General features: G+C 35.6%; 1 protein-coding gene across 10 annotated transcripts in view; it reads left to right on the forward strand.

Moving 5' to 3' along the window:
- OMA1 (OMA1 zinc metallopeptidase) overlaps positions 1–24,724 on the forward strand; it is a 90,172-nt gene that overhangs the window by 17,613 nt on the left and 47,835 nt on the right. For all 10 annotated transcript variants that reach the window (XM_026497992.4, XM_048220371.2, XM_048220372.2 and 7 more), the window contains exon 7: positions 4,038–4,112. In XM_026497992.4, coding sequence (XP_026353777.1) covers positions 4,038–4,112 — 75 coding nt within the window. The remainder of the gene's footprint in view (positions 1–4,037; positions 4,113–24,724) is intronic.

Genomic DNA, 24,724 nt, shown 5'->3' on the forward strand with positions numbered 1-24,724 from the left:
AGAGAGAAGCAGATTCCCTACTGAGTGTGGAGCCGGCGGGGATTGACCTCACTACCCATGAGACCATGACTTGAGCTAAGACCAAGAGTCAGCTTAACCAACCGAACCACCCAGACATCCCTTTAAGGGATATTCTCAATAATGAGCACTCAAATGAGAAAATACTACATCTTCTAAATGATCGGGGATAGATGTGTTACGAGGGCTTAGCAACTTATTGTATGTGAGGGGATAGTTATTGGTCTTAGGAGAGAAAACCTGGTCACCAATCCTTTCCTTCCGTCACTTTATCTTCAGACTTTCAGTTTTGTCTCTCATAGTGACTGTGGTGTACTTACTATGACTCTCCCTTTCCCCAAAGATTTGCATTCTGATGGGGAACTTTTAAAACCTGTAAACTTTTATGGGCACAGTGTTCCTGAAGCTGCTTTACCACCCTTCTGTCCTTACTCCCAGTTAAACTAAAATTACCTGGAAAATACCAAAAGGATAATCTTATTAGGTGTTTGTTAACTTTCATTTTAGTACTTAGGTATAATGATAATCGTTGTAAAATTTATTGAGGTCCTCATTTTGTTCAGAACACTGCACTACTGAAAGTAGGTCTTGCAGTCTTGATAATTGTTTTGTTAACGATGATTAATCATTTTATTTTACATCTTTATTCACATATTTCCTCTTGTCCTGGGAGGTTTGGTTATTCAGAAACAATCTGTTATTTGTTTATTTAATGATTTGTGGAGCACCCATCATTGTGCCATCTGGGTGCTGTTTAAATCTAATGCGTAAAATTCTTTGAGACAAATTGCTTTTGAAGTTGGATAACTAAGTCTTTTATTCAGTGTTACCATATCGTCTGGCTGCATTTATATTGAAATAAAGGTTCTTAAAAGGAAAAAAAAAAAGAATGGTTATTCCATAGGTTACAGGATCTCATATTTTGAATTTTATTTCTGTTACTGATATGCTGGGAAGTCAAAGGAGTTAATGTAGTTTTTTCCCCATTTATCAGTACATAGCTTTTTTCTGCAATGTAATCTGAAGATTTTGTCATAAAAAAGATAACATGTAGCTGTTTCTCCCTTGAAATACTTGATGAATCCTGCACCTTCATATAATTCTTTAATAATTAAACTAAAAATAAAGTAGGGATTACTTCTCTTTGGAATCTTTTTCCCTAAATCAAGGCTCCCCAGTAATTTTGGTGTTGAGTAAATGTTTGTCTAGAAAGCCTTGCTCCTTATGATTGGAGGGGATACTGATAGTGAAGTCATAAATGAGGGGGAATTGCTGACATTCATTTGCCAGAGAAAAGAAGAAACAGGGGCCTTCACATAACCATTGGGGCATCCTGTTTTTGTAATCTTAAAAGATTTGGGTATAATGTAGCAGCCCTCATTGAGTGCTACCAGGTAGGGTTTTGAAACTATTAGTAATAATTATAGTAGCTAAGATTTATTGAGTACTTACAGTATGTTAAGCACTAGGATAAACACTGTACATTAATTATGTACAGGGGTTAAGATTACAAGCTGTGAACAGGTGGACCTATGTTTGAATTTAGGCTCTGTTAGACCTAAATTCTATAGAACTTGGGCAGATTACTTCACCAGTTATAGGTCTCAGTTTCTTCATCTGTAAATTGGCATAATACTGGCTAACTCAAAGCACTATTATGGGTTTAATGATGCATTTTAAACTAGGATCCCTCAATCTGAGCACTATTGACATCTTGGACTAGATAATTCTTTGTTGTGGGGAATTGTCTCATGCATTGCAGGATGTTTAGCCTCTAAGCATCTACTCTAAATATCCGACCTCTACACACTAGAGGCCAGTAGCACTTTCACCCCCATCTTCCCTCCCCCGCAGTTGTCACAGTCAAAAATGTCTCCAGGGGTGCCTGGCTGACTCAGTCAGTTGAGTGTCCAACTCTTGTCCTGATTGGTTCAGGTCATAATCTCGGCACAGGGCATGATCTCAGGGTTGTGAGGTTGAGCACCACATCAAGCTCCTTGCCGGGTGTGGACCCTGCTTAAGATTCTCTCTCCCTCTGCCCCTATACCTCCTGCACACGCTCGCTCTCTCTTAAAAAAAAAAAAAAAAAAAAGTCTCCAAACATTTCCAGATGTCCCTAGGGGACAAAATCATATCCAGTTGAGAACCAGTGATTATAAAGCATTTAGCACAGTACCTAGTACAAAGCAAGGACTCATTAAATAGGAGCTATGATTATTATTTGCTCATTTTATCCTGTCTGCAACCCTAGGAGATTGGTGCTCTTGCTACTCCATTTTACATTAAATAGGAGCTATTATTATTATTTGCTCATTTTATCCTGTCTGCAACCCTAGGAGATTGGTGCTCTTGCTACTCCATTTTACATATGATGCTACTGGGCTTAGAGGGGTTAAACAATTAGCCAAGGGTTCACAGTTAATAAGTGTCAGCATTTGAACTTGAGTTTAAGTTTTTGTCCTTTTAAAACCAATGTTTTTAACCAATTATGCTATCAGTAGACTTGATGGACCCCTGTAGACTGCTCATTGAGAGTGAAGACATGGTATAATACAGTGTAGCAACCTAGAAAGGATATGATCAAGAAGGAAGAAGGTCATATCTAGTAGTCATGTACTGTGGATCAGATTGATTATATTATTTCTAGACATCACTGACATGTAGCTACCTCTGAAACAGTGTTTCCTCTATTAATAACTCTGTTCTCAAAAGTCCTGCCTATTGATCCATCTCCTACAAATTTTAGTACTTACTGAAAATTAGAATTTAACTGGAAAGCATTCACATAAATACAAGTAATTAGGAAAGTTAAAATTACTATATCTATTTGTATTTTTTTAATTGAAGTTGGAAGAAAATTTCATTTCCCTAACTAATCAATACTTAGAAAAGAAAGATGGAATTAAGATAATTTATCAAAGGAAGAAAATTCTGCCCTATGGTTAATTTTCTAACTGAAATAAATTCTCACGTAGTGTCAGTGGTTATTATCTAGCTATATTTTTTCAATGTTCTTTTAAAACTACAAGATCAAAATGTTCCTTGGCTGTATTAAAAGCTTGCATTAATGAACTTTCTTAGGGGATCCTCTACACAGTAGGTAGAGATTGTAATTGGGAAAATAGAAGTGCAGGTATCCCCTGCTTTCTGAAAGTTTGTGTTATGTCACTTTGCTTTTAAGCTTTTTTCATAAAAGCAAGCATACGCTTTGGATTTCTTTTGGTTAGTGAAAACAGGTACTAATGTAGGTCTTTTGTAAAAGCAAAGTAGTATGAGGCGAATTTTTGGAAAGTGGGGGATACCTGTATAGTAGTACTCCTCCCCCATTATCCATGGGATGGGGGGAAGGTGGGATATATTCAGGACCCCTAGTGGATAGGCCTAAAGCCCCAGATAGTATCAAATCCTATATATACTGTGTTTTTTCCTGTACATACATATCTGTGATAAAGTTTGTAAGTTAAGCACAATAAGAGATTAACAACAATAATAAAATAGAACAATTATAACAACATACTTGTTATGTGAGTGTGGCCTCTCTCAGAATACCTTATTGTACTGTACTCACCTTTTTCTTGTGATAATGTGAGATGCTAAAATACCTATGTGACGGGATGAAGTGAGGTAAATGACGTAGGCGTTGTGGCGTAACGTTAGGCTGCTATAGACCTGACCATGTGTCAGAAGGACCATCTGCTCCCAGACCCCTGTTGCCTGCGGGTAATTCAGACCATGGAAAGTGAAACCATGGACAAGGGGGACTGCTGTACTCCATGTGATACTGTAGACTCTCCAGAAGTCTGTAGGCATAAGTTTTTTTAATATTATTTTTATGTTTTTAAAATAAAGGCTGCACTTAGTGTTTTATATGATGGTGTTCTTTAAATGTTAATCATGGAGAGCATAAAAACTTTATCCTAGATGCTCCATGATATTAATTTTAAAAATCGCACTTTGTTACTCCTTTTACTGTGAAATAAATACCCTTGATGGAGCTTCTCTTTCTTATTTCTTCTTAGTATATGTTTGATAGACCATACAGTAGAACACTGGAGGCTGAAGCTGACAAAATTGGACTACAGCTTGCTGCAAAGGTAAGATGCTTGGTAGTTGAGAAAACACAGTGCCCTTCACATAGTAAAAGATAAATGTACATTGTCTTAATGAACTGTGACATGGGTAGAGAATGAGAGTTGGACTGTATGAAATTTTTCATTAGTACCTTTTTACATTTGTGCACTCTAGAAGCTGATATACTCTCTTTATTTTACCCCTCTTTTTTGCTGATAAGGGGGCTTTTTTGAGTAAAATAAAGTGTAATTGTTTTTCCCCACTCAGAGAAAGGTTTGTTCTATTGTACCTATGATCCTAGATGAATCACCTGAATTTTTACAATTTAAATAAATGGAAGAATAGGCTTATTACTTCGTATCTTTGAGATTATCTTTGTTGCAGCAAATGACTGACCTTGGCTAGCCACCAAGAGCAGCTCTGGGCCTTTACTATGATTTAAGTTGGCTTTTGCTCATGTCTCCTTTACAGGGCACTGCATGCCTGCCTGATATTTTTATCATCTGTGATAATTGAGCATTTTTAGTAGAATTTAATATTAGAGGTAAAACTGCATTTTTTAAAATGAGTAAAAAACAACGGCACTTTGTACATAAAATTCAAATTGTACTTGATTCTTTGTTGGGTTTCCAGTAGTTATTAAAAGTCCTAGCTATTAGAAATCACTATTATTTGAAGTTCTTATTATGAGTTTTATGGGTTTAATCTCATAAATGAAGATATTGCTCATTCACAAAAACGAAAGTAGTTATGTGAATGTCACATAATGAGAATTGAGTGAATTATCTGACTGTAGATTGAGAGTTTCCCAAATAGTGGGCCACAGATTGGCACAGTTTCCTAATTTCAATATACTACAGTCTATGAAATTTTCCTTTTAATGTAAGTGTGTTTTGTGTTCTGGTTAAGAAATCTTTGCCTATTTCAATAAATGGTTACTGTTTTATTTCCAAGAAGCTTATTATTTTATTACCATTTAAAAATATAATACGAGGAAGAGGTCAAGGTAATTTTTTTCCCGTGTGGATATCTAATAGCCTCAGCACTATTTATTGAAGAATTATCTTTTCTCCACTATACTTCAGTGTGTCTTTGTCATAAATGTGGGAGGCTATAGAGAAGTCTATTTGTGGACTCCCTATTGTATTCTGTTGGCCTGTTATCTGTCTTTGAGCCAATACCACATTGTCACTGTAGCTTTGTAGTAAGCGGTGGTATCTAATAACTTCTGTCCTCCAGTTTGGTTCTGCAAGATTGACTTGGCTATTCTTAGTCCTTTTCCTTTCCACATAAATGTCAGAATCAGCTTATCAAATCATGCCTGAGAAAAACATGCTTGGGATTTTGATTGGAATTGCGTGAATTTAGGAACAGTTGACTACTGTCAATAATATTGAGTCTTCCAGCCGATGAGTGATTTATTTGTCCATTTATTAAGATGTTCTTATAATTTCAGTGTTGTTTTCAAATGTTTTTTTTGTGTGTGTGTGTATATAGGACTTACATATCTTTTGTTAAATGTACTGCTAAATGTTTGACATTTTTTGATGTTACCATATCATTTAAAAAGTAAACTTCCTCATATATAGAAGTGAAATTCGTTTTTTATAAATGACCTTGTATCCAACAACCTTGCTAAAGTCACTTAATTTTAATAGTGTGCAGATTCTTTTAGATTTTATATATACACGTTTGTGTCGCCTGTGAATAATGACAGCTTTAGTTCTTCCTTTCCAATCTGTGTACTTTCTTTTTTTACCTTATTGCAATGGCCAGAAACTTCAGTACAATGTTGAGGGTGGGCGGTGAGCACTTTTGTTTCTTTATGACCTTAGGGGGAAAATATTCAATATTTCACCATTCTGATGTCTGTTATGAAGGTTTTTTTTTTTTAAATCTGACTTGCTATAAGAATAGTTGCCCTTCTATTTCTAATATGGTAAGAGTTTTTTTTTAAATTATGAATAACTGCTAAATTTTATCAGATTCATTTTTTGTATTGATGAGTATATAATTTTTCTCCTTTAATCTGTTAATGTGGCAAACTACATTGATTTCTATTTTACACATTAGGACAACTTGTTATTTTTTAAATAAATCCACTTTTATCAGTTATATTATCCTTTCATTATATTATTGAAGTTGGTTTGCTAACGTTTAGCTTAGAATGTTTATGTCTATATTCATAAAAGATACCGCTTGGAATTTTCTTTTCTTGTAATGTCCGTCATGTTTTGGTATCAAGATTATGCTGGCCTCATAAAATGAGTTGGGAAGCATTTTTTTTCTTTTCTCTGGAAGAGTTTGTGTAATATTAGTGATATTTATATTTTAAATGTTTGAAGATTTCATGGGTAAAGCCATATGGGCCTATAGATTTCTTTGTGGGATGGTCTTTAGTTATGGATTCAGGCTTTTTAACAGATACAGAACTATTCACATTTTTCTGTTTTGTGTCAGGTTTTTTTTTTTTAAAGATTTATTTGAGAGAGAGTGAGTGAGGGGAGGGGCAGAGAGAGAGGGGGGCAAAGAAGCCGACTCCATGCTGAGCGCGGAGCCCGATGTGAGGCTGGATCTCATGGCCCTGAGATCATGACCCGAGCTGAAATTGAGCTTTGGAAGCTTAACCGACTGAGCCTCCCAGGCCACCCCAGTTTTGTGTCAATTTTTATAAGTTTTGTTTTTCTAGAAACGTATGTTTTGTTTAAATTCTCAATATTACTGGTATAAAGATTTTTAATATACATATATATCTATATTTGTATTTTGGGTTTTTTTATTGAAATATAGTTGACACACAATATTACAGTAGTTCCATGTGTACAAAACAGGGATTCGATAACTCCATATGTATGCTCACCGTAAACGTAGCTACCGTCACCGTACAACGCTGTGACGGTACCATTGACTGTATTCCCTATGCTGTAGCTTTCATCCTGTGGCTTATTCATTCCATAACCGGAAGCCTCTGTCTCCTGCTCCTTTATCTGTTTTGCCACCCCTTCATGCTCCTCTCTGCTGGCAATCATCAGTTTGTTACCTTTACTGTATTTTTAATGTCTGAGAGATCCTGCATTCTACAGATACATTGTTTATTTGTTGAAAAGTTAATACAGTTTTATTTAAGGAGTTTCACATGTTGTGATTCCTTCCACTGCTAATCACCTTAGTTATTCTAAAGTTTAAGTCATAATCTTCAAGGTAGCCCTTTTTTAAAAAAGTTTTGTGGGGTGCCTGGGTGGCTCAGTTTTTAAGCATCCTACCTTGACTTCAGCTCAGGTCATGATCTCAGGGTTGTGGGATCAAGCCCCATGCAGGGCTCAGTGGGGAGTTGGCTTGAGAGTCTCGCTCCCTCTCCCTCTCCCTTCCCCCGCCCCGGGCCTTCCCCCAACTGCTCATTCTCTCTGTCTCAAAATAAATGAATCTTTAAAAAAGTTTTGCTCAGTCCGCAGTTCTTTTGGTTTGGCTTCTTTGATCTCCACTTGAATATGGACATACTTCAGAAATTCACCAGCTGTAATATTTGGGATCCGGTTTCTTTAAGCAGTTTACTTTAGGGCCACGTTTAGGGTCTGAGTAGATGGATCTGCCTAGTTTTCAATTTCAGACACCCTCTAGACATGAGTAAGTTCAAACTGTATTCACGCCTCAACTCTCACACCCTAGAATAGTACAGATTATTGGGACATGCCAATACCTAAGATTAAAATAATTTGACTGTTAGTTCTTCCATGGTTTTAGCACATCTGACTTGTTCTTTCCCACAGATAACACACATTTCAGCGTGTATATTTTCTGTCACTGTCTCGTAGCTGTGTCCATTCTGCCATTAAACTCATCTTTCACTTTTAAATTTTAGTTATTGTATTTTCCATTCTAGAATTTCCATTTGATTCTCTTATAAATTTCAGTTCTCTGGTGAAATTCTCTGTTTTGTTATAATTTTATATATTCTTGATTGTGTTACTCATAATTTTTTTTTAAATATTCATGTTTGTTAACTCTGTTTTCACTATCTCTGGCTCTGTTTCTGCTGTCTGCTTTTTGCCTTTGGTCTTGTTTCTGTGCTTTTTTATTGAGTTCTGGACATTTCATTTAAACAGTACTATTGGCTCTGAATGATAATTTCTTCCATTTTAGGGGATTCTCCCTTTAGTCTGGAGGACAACTAGAATAGAGCAGATTATTTCAGTCAGTCAGAGCCTGAGCTGGGTCTTCATAAGTTTCAATTTACCTCTACTTCACCTTCATTCATAAGAGTATTGCTGTTCAGGGAAGTCTCTAAGTTCCTTCTCTGTAGTGGTTTTTGAACTTCAGTTTTTGATCTGCCAGCACCATGAGACTGTTGAAATCTCTATTCAGTTTTCATCCACTTTTTGTTTAAAAAAGTGCACTGTACAGCTTAAGAATCAATAAGATGCCTTGGTGAACTGGCATCCGGTGGTGTGTTTGCCCTCCTATCTTTCACATCTTAGCTTCTCAAATTTGGCTGCCTTGTCAAGCCTGACTTGTAAATTTTGGCTCTTTAGTCCTGCTAGACAGCTGAAAACTCTCCTTAGTCACCTCTTTCTGCTTGGGTTTCTTTTGAGTTCTGCTTGTATTCTCAGCCTCTGGCTCTTTAGTGCTTAGAATTTAACAGATTTCACTGAAAGCAAGAGCAACACACAGATCAGACTCACCTTCTTGAACTTTCCTTCTTCCTGGAATTTTGGCTTTTCTAGTCTTAGCTGACTCGGTAACTCTCCAGTACCTTTGAACAAATATTATTTATGTTTTATCCAGATTTTCTGATTTTTTTTGTTGAAGTATAATTGGCATACAATATCCTTTTAGTTTCAGGTGTATGATATTGATTCAGTATTTTTATACATTACGAAATAATCCCTATGATAAGTGTGGTTACCATCTGTCACCAAAGTTATTACAATATTATTGGCTATATTCCCTATGCTGTACATTACATCCCCATGACTTATTTATTGTATAACTGAAGGTTTTTACCTCTTAATCCCCTTCACCTATTAGATTTTCTAATTGTATTTGATAGGAACATTGTTCTGCTATAATTATTTACTCTGTCGCTGCTAGAAGAGGAAATCTCTAGCTTAGTCTTTTTAATAGCTACCTAATATTCTGTAATGCCAATAATTCATTTAATTATGTATCTATTATGTACTTTTGGGTTATTTCCAGAGTTTTTTGTCATTGTTTAAATTGCAAATAATTCCATAGTTGGAATCCTTAGTCACATATCTTTATGTTCCTTGCACTTTTATAACAGTAGGTTGGGATTGCTGGCATTGCCATGTTTATTTTTAAAAGATACTCCCAGTTATTACAGAATGTTATGGCAAATCTTAACCAATGACATATCAGAATACCCTTTTTAAATACTTACATCAGCACTGTTTTCAATATTTTTAATTTTTGTTAATTTGGACAAAAAAAGGGAATCTCATTGGTTTTAAAAATGTGAATTTTCTTGCCTAGTAGTAAAGTTGAGAATATTGTTTCATTTTTATTGAACTATTTTATTTCTTCTTTTGCAAATTGCCTTTTTAAAAATGTTTTTCTGGGTAGATTTTAAAAATACATATTCTAGGCCCCACGCTTGGAAATTCTGAGTCGGTAGTTAGATGACGAAACCCTGAATCTAAATATGTTTAGGAACTTCCAAGTTATTCTGCTCTCTAGGCAGGTTTGGGAATTACTACTTTGAGTGATCAAATGCCAATTTTATGTTTTTGGGTGACTTGGTAAATTAAATTCTCTATTTAAGAAAGAAGAATGAAATTAGAGAGGTTAGTAAATACTGATACTGCAAGCCATCTATTTTTTAAGAGAGTATATCTGGATAGATATAACTATGATTTCATTTACTAAAGCACATCTAAATATTGTGTTGTGGACGAGGTGACCTTTTGCCAGTTGTGGTATCATACTGGTTCAAAGGAGAAAACAATACTGCTACAGATATTAAGTCATGAATGCATAGTGATACAGGTAATATCTTTGTTATGGAGCACTTAGGATATAATGTTCTTTTTTTTTTTTTTTAAAGACTTTATTTATTTATTTGAGAGAGCTGGAGAGGGAGAGCATGAGCACAAGTGGGGGGAGGCAGAGGAAGAAGCAGACCCCCCACTGAGCAGTGAGCCTGATGCAGGACTTGATCCCAGGACCCTGAGATCATGACCCGAGCGAAGGCAGACACTTAACCAACTAAGCCACCCAGGCACCCTTGGAGCACTTAGGTTATAAAAATACCATGTCTGAATACACGTATTTATTTCCTACCAAAAGGGAGGAACACTGTAAGAACCTCAGATATTATATTGTTACTACCATTCATTCTGTGATATCACCTGTTTAGATGATAACGCCATTATCTGTCATTTAACACTGTATTCTAATATGGTGCTTAGTATGTTATCTGTATTGTCTGATTGAATCCTCTAGTAACTCTTTGAAGTAAAATTAGTATCATTATTGATAAAGGAACTAAAGCCCAGATAGGTTAAGTTACCTTCTTACAGGTATAAAATGGTAAACCCAAGTGTGTATGATTTCAAAGTCTGTTGCTCTAGTTTTGTTTCTGGTCTTATCCCTCTACCACAGTTACATTTCTCAAGATCAGCCTGTTGTCTCCATGTTGTCATATCCCAAGTGTGCTTTTCTACTTTTATCTTGTTCTTTCTCTTAGTAGCATTTAACACTATTAACCATACTGCCCTTTAAAAATATGTATATATTTGTGTGATTAGCTACACGTTTCATTATAGTATAGAAAGTTGTTTAGTATTGTAAACTCATAAGGGGAAATATCAGCCCTTACTGCCCCTGTGCCTTATACCCCAGAAGTGAAAGTCACCTTAACTTCTTTAGCTGTTTACCTCTGTATTTCCACATAGTGTGTTTATTTTGTAATTTCTTGACTCATTAGGTTTAGACGATTGATTTCTTGTTATAGCAGGTTTAAACTTTTATAATCTGACTAATGTTTTTATTTGCTTATTTGCTATTTGTATTCCTTCTTGGTTAAGTATTGTTCAGTTTTTTTCCCCCCTCCATACTCTAATAAAATTGTCTATTGGCTTTGGAGTGTTCTTTTGGAGTGTATTCTGGATACAGTCATTGTTGGATATGTGATTTGAAAATGCTTATACCTTATCTGTGGCTCATCTTTTCTTAACAAAGTTGTGTGCGTGTGTTTTGTTTTTTCGTTTTGTTTTGTTTTTGCAGAGCAAACATTTTTTAATTTTGATGAAATCTAGTTTAAGGTACCCCCAAGGAAACTGCCAATTTCTGGACTGAGCTGCTTTCTGATATCTTAACCAACAAATTCCAACTACCCCTTGCAGCCCTATACTGTTATCTTCTAACTCCTTAGCTTAGCTAAACTTGCCATGTTCTGCTTTGGTTCTACCCCCTTACATTGTGGTCAGGAAACTACCTCCAGGCAGAGAGCAGGAGCAAATCTGGGGATCGCACTGTGAGAGAAATGTTTCTCTCAAGAATCACAGTCTTATCTTGCTTTTTGTCCAGTACCTGAAAATGTATACCTCATGTAGTCTTCCAGTGTTATGGTTATTAGTGGTGGGAGGACAAATCCAGTACCAGTTACTCTCATAGATGGAAGTACATACATCCCCAAATTTGTAACTTACAATTGTCCATATTTTATAAGAAGGCACTAAGAAACTTTTCAGAAGCTCTGTATACCTAGGTTGGGATAGTGGACTCCACTGTAAAATGATAAGGCAGTGAGCTAGCTCTCTCTTTGAGAACTTCCACATGGAATATATGTAAGCCCTTTCTCTGTGCCTGTTCAGGTGTCTTTGCAGAAGAATCCTGTAAAACTGGCTGTTGTTGTTAAGGGTTGGAAAGGGAGAGGGAGGTGGGGTTATCCCATTCATTATGGAGACTCTTCTTTAATTCTCTATTTGAATCTTAAACCTCAGCCTTTTTTTCTTGAGTATCAAATGCAGAACCCTTTCTGGAGTGCCCATGCTGTGGGGGTATCAGTCGGCTGCCAAAGAAGCAGTGTAGTATAGTGATAATGAGCGAGCTCAGGAACTTGACTGCCTAAGTTTGAACAGCTGCTTTGCCAGCTCTAGAGTACTAGCTATGTGATCCTGTGTGAGTTTTTTATCCTTTCTTTGCCTCAGTTCTCCTCATCTATAGGATAGGAATAGTAATTGGACCTATATTATAGAATTAATACAATTAAAATCCTAAGAGCACTAATCTTCTAATCATTTATATTTAAATGTATGCCTGTGTTTCAGCTATAGTCAAAAAATTAAAAACAAAACAAAAACCAAATATCTGCCTGTTATTTCCTCTTTCAATTTCACAGATATCTCAAACCTAATATATTCAGTATATCCCTGATTTTCGCTCACATCTACTTCTCGTCTTCCTTTCCCCAGTGAATATACCACCTTCTATTCAGTTTCTTTTGGAAGAAATCTGGAGTCCTCCTTAGTACTTCCTTCTCAATCATTCACATGGAATCTTTCACTAAGTATCAGTAGTTATATCTGTAAAATATATCTCAATATGTTTCCATCTCTACCATTAGCATTTTACCTGAACTTCTGTGTCAGCCTCATTACAGCTTTCATTGGCTCCAATCATATTTCCCTCCACTTTGCCATAAATAATAATTAGGTCCAGTCAGCTAGGATAGTCACTTTCCCAAGGTAAGACTTAAGTGGACACTGGCCAGCATTTGTCATCAGATTTTTTCAGATTCTACTTTTGATTGGCACATTCTTTTTCATATTTGTTAATACACGCTGTTAGAGACATCTTTGAGACCTAGGTGACACTCTTTAAATTAATATACATAGCCCTTCTCTGACCTATTACATTGATTTCCATTTATTAATTCAATGTATATTTAATGTGTATTTATCATATTCCAGGATGTAGAGATACACAATACCTCTATGGAGGTCAGAATTTGAGTAACAAGCAGAGACAGTCAATAAACAATTTTCGTAGTTTAAAGCATTGTGATAGAGATACACAAGATCCCCTGAAAAAGGAGAGCAGAAATGTAACAGTAGCTACGGTTGAGAACTTGGCCTGGAGATTAGACTGAGAAAAAGATATTTACAGCAGACATCTGAAAGCTAAGTAGTAATTATCCTGATGAAGATGTTGATGGGGGTGTTTTTGGCATGGCGGACAGCATGTTCAAAAGCAAACTTAGTCCCGGAGTTAAAAATTCATGTGCTAAAATGTAGAGTTCAAGAGCACAAATGTCAGGAGATAAAACTGAAAGGGAGACTTGTTAGCAATTGTGCGGATTTTATATCTTACCCAGCATAGTGGTTGGGACCTTGGACTCCAGAGTCAGACTAACCTATGTTTGACCTCTCGTCTGTTTCCCATGATTGTAGGCAAATCACTTACCCTTTCTAAGTCTCTTTTCTAGTCTGAAAAATGGGAATAATGATAGTACCTACCTCAAAGGGTTATTTTGTATGTCCGCTACTTGATTCTTACCTGTGGCTTATATCCTCTTTTTGGACATTGATGCATCAGACTTTCTTGACTTACTGCCATTTAATATTCAAATCACAGAACATAATTATCTTATTCCTCATTCTGTCCTTATTAGGCAACCTCATTATAGCCTGGCTTCCTTTGGACCATGCCTAGAAGGGAAAGAGCATAATGATTTGAGGACGCAGATGCCCTGTGCCCTTGGTAGTTTTGGCAGTTACAGTTATTGCCACACATTAATAAGTTGATATTCTGCTTTTATATCAATTTTGTGAACTTGGTAAATGGGAACTGTTTCTGTGAGATGGATTTATTGGTCATGCGCTGTCCCGTTAGATTTATGAGATTTTAAGGCCAAGGACTAAACAGAATATGGAAAATTCTTTAAAATCAAGTTACTCAGGAGGCGTCTTTGAAAATAGGCAGGTTGCCTCCCTTAGAGTACTCTCTAGTTGCACTTTGTTATTGGGTGTGAGTTTATTTTGTATATTTACATTTTTATAGTTTTAATTTTTCATTTATAAGACATTTAGTTTATCATTATATAAATTGTCAGACTAATACAGGGTTGGTAAAAACTGGTTGGACTAAGGTGTGACTTACCCACAGAATAATAACTAGATGTCCAGTTACCAGCAGACAATCAAATTCAGTATTTGATTTGTGTGTGTGTGTGTGTGTGTGTGTGTGTGTATGTGTGTGTATTCATTTGTCACTGTAAAGATAATTTGACACTTTACAGTCATTTACATAAATGGCTGATTTTACTAACAGCTAAATCATTCTTATTTTTTAGTATCTGTTTCTTAAATATGAAAAAGGAAACTAATTTTGTTTCAGTGATTTTAATGCAGGAGCAGCCTTTTTTTTTTAGTAGGGCACTGTATATGATTGTAGTTGTCACAGTGATTAGGGTAGTAGAGATTACTGGTGTTTAATGGGCATGCGGGGGGTGGGGGATGGGGACAGAGATCTTAAATACCCTAGACTGGCCTGGAGAGTCAAAGTTTATTAGTGTTCCTGTTGAGAGATGTTGCCTGATGGTTTCTTAAAGTAGCCTGAATTACTATGTAGATAGCACCATCTAGTGACAGAAATAGGTAATAAACAATCTACTTTAATCAGAAATAAAATCAAAATTCTAAAATTTCTGTAAATAATAGGTTAAAATCATAGACTTTTGGAGCAGGAAGGAAAGTTGGAGATAATCCAATCCGCCTTCTCCTTTTACAGATAAGGAAATTAGGGTCCAAAGAGGTGAAGTGATTTGTCCCATAACATGCACCTCTAGTTAGGATGAGCTCATGTCCAGGTCTCAGAGTTTTCCAGGTTGGTAATCTGAGCCTTTGTCATAACAAACTGACTGTTTCTGTGTTCTATCTATATCTTAGGTGCTTTGCTTAATGATTTAAGAATAAAAAAACGGTAAGTGGGGAGAACATCTCATTTACTAGGTGCGTTATAATGTAAATTTTCATAAAGCATACATCATGTATTACATCTTACTTGAACCTCATTGTATCACTTAGATAAATGAGACAGGCTTTTGTGTTTTCACTTCATTTTTTAGTTGCAATGATTTTAGCTCTAAATGTTGAATCTTATAAAACTTTAGGATAGGGAAAATATGTACATGAAAGTTTATTAAAACTTCATTGTATTGATTAATGAACTGACATGTTGGCAATCAAAAGATGCAAAAAACTTTAAAATGAAATGAATATACAAAATGATGCAAGTCTTCTTATTTCTCTTTGTTAGGGCATATAAAATAGTTTTGGTAAGTCAAGGTTTTTTGTTTTATTTTGTTTTTAATGGGAGGGATTGGCAGATATTGAGAATGGTTTAGCTAAAACCATCTTGAGACTATGTCACATTCATTTGGGAAAGAGCGATTTTTAAGTATTGGCTAGAAAATGTTTAGACAAGAAATGGGTTCCACAGTAAAGTGAGCTTTAGTAAGCGATGCCATCAGAGGTAATGGGAAAATGAATATATGAAAGTGAGAGACTGGGAGAACCAGTTTCCTGGCAGATGATGGTTATAGTGATGACAGTAGTGCTGATAACACTGATGATGATATTGACAGCAATGACAATAATGTTAACTAACATCTGTATGTGCAGGGCACTGTTCTGTTTGCATGTGTTAACTCTGTAATTTTCATAACAACCCTGTGAAGTATAGGTGTTGTTATTATCATCCTCATCTTGTAGATGAAACTCAGGGATAGAGAAATTAAGTAACCTGCCAAAGGCCTCATAGATAGTAAGATTTTACCCTCCTATGATAAAGGTACATTTGTTTCTGAAGTGGAACTTTCTGTAATATCTTAATGCACCAGGAACAATTTTGGTTTTCTGCCACACTGCCCCTAAGATCACCATTTTTAAAAATCTGTTTGGTCCCTTTAAATTGTATCTTTAAAATAGCCTCAGTGTATTCTTCTACAGTGTATTCTAGGCGTCACACTACCCTTCAAAGGACTGCCATAGTCCTTCGTAGTATTATCTCAGATGACTATTTTACCCACCACTTGTCTGTGTGAAATACAGGAGAGGATGTCACAAGGACTGAGAGAAGTGTAGGCTGTTAATGGCATTCTGAAAAATGACTCAGAACTGCTAATGTCAGACTTTACCTCTTAGGGTTACGGCTGGCAGTTTTGTTGGAGAGTCTAGGTGAATAGAAAGCAAAATTCAGAGACACTATTATCGTTACATTTTTAATGAAATTTTGGCTACTGGTAGGATATACTAGGTCTGAATTTATACATTTTTTTTCTGGCATTGTTTTGGCATTGGAAAATGTTCAAATATAAGAATAGCTCTTCTGTTGTACTCTTATGAATATCATATCCCACTGAGTTTCTAATTGAATAGTAGCAAATTCTTTTTCGATTAATATGTCCCTTAATGCATATTCATGCATGCTGATATTATAGTCTGAATTAAACTAAATCCTTCTTTAGTTGTAAATTTGTGGTATCATCACTTACGACCAAACCTAACATCTTGCAATATTGGTTGCTCACCAGGGGAATGTAGGAGTAGAAATAGTATCCACTGTGTTCTGGATCTGGACTAACTACTTTACAAGAGTTATCACATTTAATCCTAATGATCCCCTGCTTTCATTTCATTTTTATAGATGAATCTGAGACTCCTGGAGACTAAGTTATTGGCCCAAGGTCACAAACACTTCACCCATTCTATTTGTGTTTAAATCCTGAATCTGTCACTTCCTAGTTATATTATTTTCAGCAAATTGCTTGACCTCTGTGGGCCTTGGTTTCTTCTTCTGATCTTTAAAATGAGTGTAATAATAGTACTTACTTTGAAAGTTTGTTATGTTGATTCAATGAGTTGATATTTGTCATACGCTTGGAATATTACCTGGCATTTAGTTCCATGTAAGTGATTATTAGTTAAATAAAATAAGTGGTATTTTGAATCCAGTCTTTCTATTTCTGCACCTCCCATTGTCCCAGTACAATGCCTCAAAAAGTATTCCAGGACCAATATATTTTGCTGAGACATATTTTCTTATATTTCCCTGGTCAACTCTGACCATTACTAGTTCTACTTTAAGAAGAAAACCTTGTCTGGAAATTATCGCACCTTTTCGTAGTGTACTTGCAGACACTTGGTAAACACAGGTTCCTTACTTTGCCATAATTGTTTAAAAAAGATTTTGTTAATTTTAGAGAGAGAGGGAGAAGAGAGCACGCAAGTAGGGGGAGGGGTAAAGAGAGAGGGAGAGAAGAATCTCAAGCAGACTCCATGCCAAGCGCAGAGCCCAACAGAGGGCTCAATCCCAGGACCTTGAGATGATGGCCTGAGCCAGAATCAAGAGTTGGACACTCAACCAACTGAGCCACCCAGGCACCCCTAGTATAATTCGTATTGAGGCAAGTGAGTTAGGCTTGTGATGGGCTGAATATTTATTTTCTAAATATGTCTGTTTTGATCTATAATTATTTTATCTTTTTTTAATGTGGCAAGAATATTTAACATGAGATCTACCATCTTAACAAATTTTTAAGTGTATAATACAGTACTATTAACTAGGCACAGTGTGGTACAGAAGATCATCTTTAGAATTTATTCATCTTGTATTACTGGAACTTTCTACCTTTTGAATAGCAACTTTGTGTCTCCCTATTCCCAGCCCCTGGCAACCACCATCTATCCTCTGCTTATGTGAGTTTGACTATTTTCAGTGCCTCACGTAAGTGGAATCATGCTGTATTTGTCCTTTTGTGACTACGTTCATTTCACTTACCATAATGTCCTCAAAGTTCATTCATGTTGTTGCATATGGCAGAGTTTCCTTCTTTTTAGAAACTAATATTTCATTGTATGTAAATACTACTTTTCTTTATCCACTTTTCCACTGATGGATGTTTACAATGATTCCACATCTTGGTTGTTATGAGTAATGCTGCAGTGAGCATAAGAGTGCTGATATCTCTGAGATCCTGCTTTCAATTCTTTTATAGAAGTCCCCATAAGTAGGAATGCTGGATCATGTAATAGTTGTATTTTTAATTTTTCGAGAAACCTACATACTGTTTTCTCTAGTGGCTGTATTTTACGTTCCCAATGACAGTGTACTAGGGTCCACTTTTCTCTGTGTTCTCACCAACACTTAACCCATTTATTTATTTATTTATTTATTTATTTATTTATTTATTTTTAAAATCATAGCCATCCTGACAGATATGTGGTGATCTCTCGTTGTGGTTTTGATTTCCTTTACCCTGATGGTTAGTGATGTCGAGGATTTCTTTTTTTTTTTTTTTAAAGGTTTTATTTATTTATTTGACAGAGATAGAGACAGCCAGCGAAAGAGGGAACACAAGCAGGGGGAGTGGGAGAGGAAGAAGCAGGCTCATAGCAGAGGAGCCTGATGTGGGGCTCGATCCCATAACGCCGGGATCACGCCCTGAGCCGAAGGCAGACGCTTAACCGCTGTGCCACCCAGGCGCCCCGATGTCGAGGATTTCTAAATATGCCTATTGGTCATTTGTATGTTGTTTTTGGGGGACTGTCTATTTAAGTTTTTTGCCCAGTTTTACTCGTTTTTTTTTTGTTGTTGTTATTGCGTTATAGGAGTTGTTTGTATTAAATATTAACGCCTTATTAGTTGTATGGTCTGCGGGTATTTTCTCCCATCCTGTCGGTTGCCTTTTCACTGTGTTAATTATTTCCTTTATTGTGCAGAAGCTTTTCAGTTTGATGTAGTCCCATGTGTCCGTTTTTGCTTTTGTTTCTTGTGCTTTGGGTGTCATATCCAAGAAATCATTGTCAAGACCAATGTTATGAAGCTTTTCCACCTATGTTTTCTTTGAGGAGTTTCACATGTTTTAGGTTCTATGTTTAAGGTTTTAATCCATTTTGATTTGATTTTTGTCCATGGTGTAAAGTGAGGGTCCAGTTTCATTGTTTTACATGTAGATATCCAGTTTTCCCAGCACCAGTTAATGAGGAGACTATCCTTTGCCCATTGTATATTTTTGGCACTTTTGTCAAAGATCACTTGACTGGATATGCTTATTTGTTGGCTCTCTAATTCTGTTCAGATGATCTGTATGTCTGTCTTTCTGCCAATATCATTCCGTTTTAATTATTGTAGCTTTGTGATATATTTTGAAATTAGGAAGTATGAAAGGAAGTACCTTTTCTTCTTCTTCCTTAAGATTATTTTGCCTTTTTGGGATCTTTTGTGGTTCTTTGTGAATTTTAGGATTTTTTAAAGAGAGATTTTATTTATTTATTTGAGGTAGTGAGAGAGCATGAGTGGGGGGCAGAGGGAGAGGGAGAAGCAGGTTCCCAGCTGAGCTGGGATCTTGATGTGGGGCTCGATCCCAGGACCCCAGGATCATGACCCAAGCCAAAGGTAACCACTTAACCAATGGAGCCACCCAGGTGCCCCTAAGATTGTTTTTTCTATTCCTGTAAAAAATGCTATTGGGATATTGATAGAAATTTTATTGAATCTGTAGATTGCTTTGAGTGCCATGGGAATTTTAACAACATTAGGTCTTCCAATCTATGAGCACAGTGTATCTTTCCATTTATTTGTATGTTCTTTAATTTCTTTGATCATTGTTTTATAGTTTGTAGTATCCAAGTCTTTGATACTTTTAGTTGAGTTTATTCCTAAGTATTTTATTGTTTTGATGCTAAGTGGGATTCTTTTCTTAATTTTCTTTTCAGACACTTTGTTGTTAGTGTATAGAAACACAACCGAATTTTATATGTTGATTTCGTAACTTGCAACTTTGGTGAATTCATTTATTCCAGCAGTTTTCTTTTGTGGCATCTTTAGTGTTCTCTACATATAAGATCATGCCATCTGCAAACTGAGATAATTTTACTTCTTTTTTCTTTTTGTGTAATTGCTCTTGCTAGTTCTGGTACTGTGTTGAATAGAAGTGACAAGAGTGTTCTTGATTTTAGAGGAAAAATTTTTTCACCATTGAGTGTGTTGTTTGCTAGGGTTTTTTTTCATATATGGCTCTTATTATGTTACAGTAATTGACTTCTATTCCTAGTTTGTTGGCGTTTTTCTTTTTTTATGAAAAGGTGTTGAAGTTTGTCAGATGCTTTTTCTGCATCTATTGAGATGATCATGTAGTTTTTATCCTTCATTTTGTTAATGTAGTATATTGTATTACTTGATTTTTGGGTGGTGAATCATCCTTGCATCCCAGAAGTAAATCTTAGTCATAGTGTATGATTTGTTTTTTCAGGCTGAGTACAATTTATTTTTAAAATTAAAAAAATTTTAACTGAAGTATAGTCGATATTAATTTCTGGCATACAACATAGTGATTCAGCGGTTGTATACATTACACAATGCTCATTGTGATAAGTATAATTACAATCTATCACCATACAAAGTTATTACACTATTATTGACTATATTCACTATGCTGTACTTTTCATCCTCGTGACTTACTTATTTCATAACTGGAATTTTATACCTATTCATCTATTTTTCCTATTCCTCCAACCCCTTTCCACTGGCAACCATCAGTTCTGTGTATTTATGAGTCTGTTTCTGTTTTTTATTGTTGTTGTTCATTCGTTTTGTTTTGTAGATTCCATGTTAAGTGAAATCATGGTATTTGTGTTTCTCTGTGTGACTAACTTCACTCAGCATAATATCCTCTAAGTCCAACCATGTTGCCATGAATGGCAAGATTTAATTCTTTTTCATGGTTGAGTAATATTCCACCATGTGTATGTATGTGTGTGTGTATAGATATACACGGTTCTTTTTTTTTTTAATTTTTATTTATTTATTTGACAGAGATAGAGACAGCCAGCGAGAGAGGGAACACAAGCAGGGGGAGTGGGAGAGGAAGAAGCAGGCTCCAGCGGAGGAGCCTGATGCAGGGCTCGATCCCAGAATGCCGGGATCATGCCCTGAGCCAAAGGCAGACGCTTAACGACTGAGCCACCCAGGCGCCACTACCCTGTTCTTTATTCATCTGTTGATGGACATTTAAGTTGCTTCTGTATCTTGTCTATTGTGAGTTAGTGTTTTCATTTTTTTTGAGTGAATCCCCAGAAGTGAAATTACTGAGTCATATGGTATTTCTATCTTTATTTTTTTGAGGCATCTTCATACTGTTTTTCATAGTAGTTGCACCAGTTTACATTCCCACCAAGAATGCACGAGGGTTTCCTTTTCTTCACATCTTTGCCAACATGTGTTATTTCTTACCTTTTTGATACTACCTATCTGACTGGTGTGAGGTTGTATCTTATAGTGGTTTTGATTTGCATTTCCCTGTTGATTAGTGATGTTGAGCATCTTTTCATGTGTCTGTTGACCATTTGTATATCTTCTTTGGAAAAATGTATATTCAGGTCCTCTGCTTTTTTGTTAATTGGATTTTTGTTGGTGTTGCACTGTATGAGTTCTTTATATATTTTGGATATTAACCCCTTATCAGTTATATCATTTGAAAATATCTTCTCCATTCAGTAGGTTACCTTTTCATTTTGTTGATGGTTTCCTATATTGTGAAAAGCTTTTCAATTTGATGTCATCTCAATAGTTTATTTTTGCCTTTGATTTCCTTGGAAGAGACATATCTGGAAAAATATTGCTAAGGAGATTACTGCCTATGTTTTCTTGTAGGAGTTTTATAGTTTCAAGTCTTATATTTAGGTCTTTAATCCATTTTGAGTTCATTTTTGTATATGCCGTAAGGAAATGGTCCAGTTTCCTTCTTTTGCATGTAGCTGTCCAGCATCATTTGTTGAAGAGACTATCTTTTCCCCACTCTGTATGTCCTGTGTTGAGTGCATAGGTATTTACAGTTGTTACATCCTCTTATTGGATTTATCCCTTTATCATTATGTAATGCCCTTCTTTGTCTGTTATTACAGTCTCTGTTTTAGAGTCTGTTTTGTCTGATATAAGTATTGGTAACCAGCTTTTTTTTTTTTTTTTTTTTTTTTTGCTTATCTTTGCATGGAGTATCTTTTCCATCCCTTTACTGTCAGCCTCTATGTGTCTTTAGGCATGAAGTGAGTCTCATAGGCAACATACAGATGTATGCTTATTAAGTATATGTTTATTTTTACCAGTAAAATTCTTTTCTTCCATAATTTCCTTCTAGTTGTGGCCTTTTGTTTTCCACTTAAAGAAGACTATTCAACATTTTTTGCAAGGCCTCTTTAGTGGTGATGAACTTTTGTTTGTTTGGGAAACTATCACTCCTTCATTTCTGAATGATAACCTTGCCAAGTAGAATATTCTTGGTTGTAGGTATTTTCTTTTTAGCATTTAGAATATATAATACTACTTTCTTCTGGCCTACTTCTTCTGAATAATCACTTCATAGCTATAGAGGTTTCCTTGTATGTAACTGTTTGCTTCGCTTTTGAAGCTTTTAAGATTCTCTATCTTTTAATTTTAATTATTATTTTTCTTGGTGGACCTCCTTGAGTTCATCTTGTTTGGGGCTCTCTTGGCTTTCTGTACCTGAATGTCTGTTTCCTTCCCTAGCTTAGGGAAGTTTTCAGCTATTATTTCTTCAAATAAGTTTTCTGCTCCTTTCTCTCTCTCTTCTTCTGGGATCCCTATAATTCAAATGTTAGTATGCCTGATGTTGTCCCAGAGGTGCCTTAACCTATCCTCATGTTAAAACTTTTTATTTTAATTTTTGATTTTTTAATTTGAGTGTAGTTGATGCACAATGTTATATTAGTTTTAGGTGTTCAACATAGTGATTCAGTTTCTATATGTTATGCCATGCCCACCACAAGTATAGCTACAATCTGTTATTTTACAGTACTCTTATAGTAGCATTGACTGTATTTCATGTGCTGTGCCTTTTATTCCTGTGACTTATTCGTTCCATAATTGGAAGTTATAACCCTCATTCTCCTTCACCTGCTTGTTTATTCCTCTGTCTGCTTTCCTCCAGCAACCATCAGTTTGTTCTCTGCATTTGCAGATCCGATTCTGCTTTTTGTTTATTTATTCATTTGTTTTAGATTCCACATTAAGTGAAATTGTATGGTATTTGTCTTTCTCAGTCTGACTTTTTTCACTTAGTGTAGTACCCTCTAGCCCTTTCTGGGTTGTCACAGATAGCAAGATCTCATCCTTTCTTATGGCTTTGTAATAGTCCATTGTGTATATATACCACATCTTCTTTATCCATTCATCTATCTATGGACATTTGGGCTGCAAACATAGGGTGCATATATCTTTTCAAATTAACATTTTTGTTTTCTTTGCATAAGTACCCAGTAGTGGAATTATTAGATAATATGGTATTTCTGTTTTTAATTTTTTGAGAAATCTTTGTACTGTTTTCCATAGTGGCTGCACCAATTTGCACTCCTACCAGCAGTGCATGAGGGTTGCTTTTACTCCACATCCTCACCAACACTTGTTATTTCTTGATTTTTTATTTTATCCTTTCTTAAAGGTGTGCAGTGATATTTTGTTGTGCTTTCTTTTTGTATTTCATTGATGATTAACGATGTTGAGCAGTTCTTCTTGTGTCTGTTGACCATTTGTATGTCTTCTTTGGATAAAGGTCTGTTCACGTCCTCTGCCCATTTTTTAATTGGATTGTTTGGGCTTTTTCTGGTGTTGAGTTGTAGAAGTTCTTTATGTATTTTGGATATTAACCCCTTATCAGGTATATCATTTGTAAATATCTTCTCCATTCAGTAGGTTGAGTTTTTGTTTTGTTGGTGGTTTCCTTCTCTATACAAAAGCTTTCTGTTTTAATGTAGTCCCAGTAGTTTATTTTTGCATTTATTTCCTTTGCCTTAGGAGACATATCTAGAAAAATATTGCTGTGGCCAATGTTAAATCACTGCTGTGTTCTAGTCTAGGATTTTTATGTTTTCAGGTCTCACATTTAGGTCTTTAATCCATTTTGAGTTTACTTTTGTGTATGGTATTAGAAAGTGGTCCAGTTTTATTCTTTTGCATCTTGCTGTCCAGTTTTCTCAGCACCATATATTGAAGACACTGTCTTTTCTCCATTGTATATTTTTTCCTCCCTTGTCATAGATTAATTGACTGTATAAACGTGGGTTTGTTTCTGGGCTTTCTATTATTTTCCGTTGATCTGTATGTCTATTTTTGTGCCATATCTTCATTTTTAAAATTCTTTTTTTTCTTTTTCCTGGTCTGTTCTTCTGCATCCTCTGATCTCCTTTTGGTTTCCTCTAGTGTATTTTTCATTTCAGTTATTGTATGCTTAGCTCTGATTGGCTCTTTATGTTTTCTATTTCTTTATTGAAGTTCTCACTGAATTTATCCATTTTTCTCTTAAGTGTGGTGAAATGTTTTTATGATCATTACTTTGAACTGTATCATGTAAGATAGATTACTTATCTCCATTTCATATAGCTCTTTTTCTGGGGTTTTGTTTTGTTCTTTTGTTTGGAACATATTCCTCTGTCTTCTCATTTTGTCTGACTCTGTGTGTTTGTTTCTTTGTATTAACTAGGTCAGATATGTCTCTTGGTCTTGAAAGTAGTAGTGTTATGTGAAAGGTGTCATGTAGTGCCCAGTAGCTCAATCCCCCGGTCACCAGAACCAGGTGCTCCATGGGTATCACCTGTGTGAG

The sequence above is a fragment of the Ursus arctos genome, unplaced genomic scaffold (genome assembly GCF_023065955.2).
Source record: "Ursus arctos isolate Adak ecotype North America unplaced genomic scaffold, UrsArc2.0 scaffold_12, whole genome shotgun sequence".
Taxonomy (NCBI): domain Eukaryota; kingdom Metazoa; phylum Chordata; class Mammalia; order Carnivora; family Ursidae; genus Ursus; species Ursus arctos.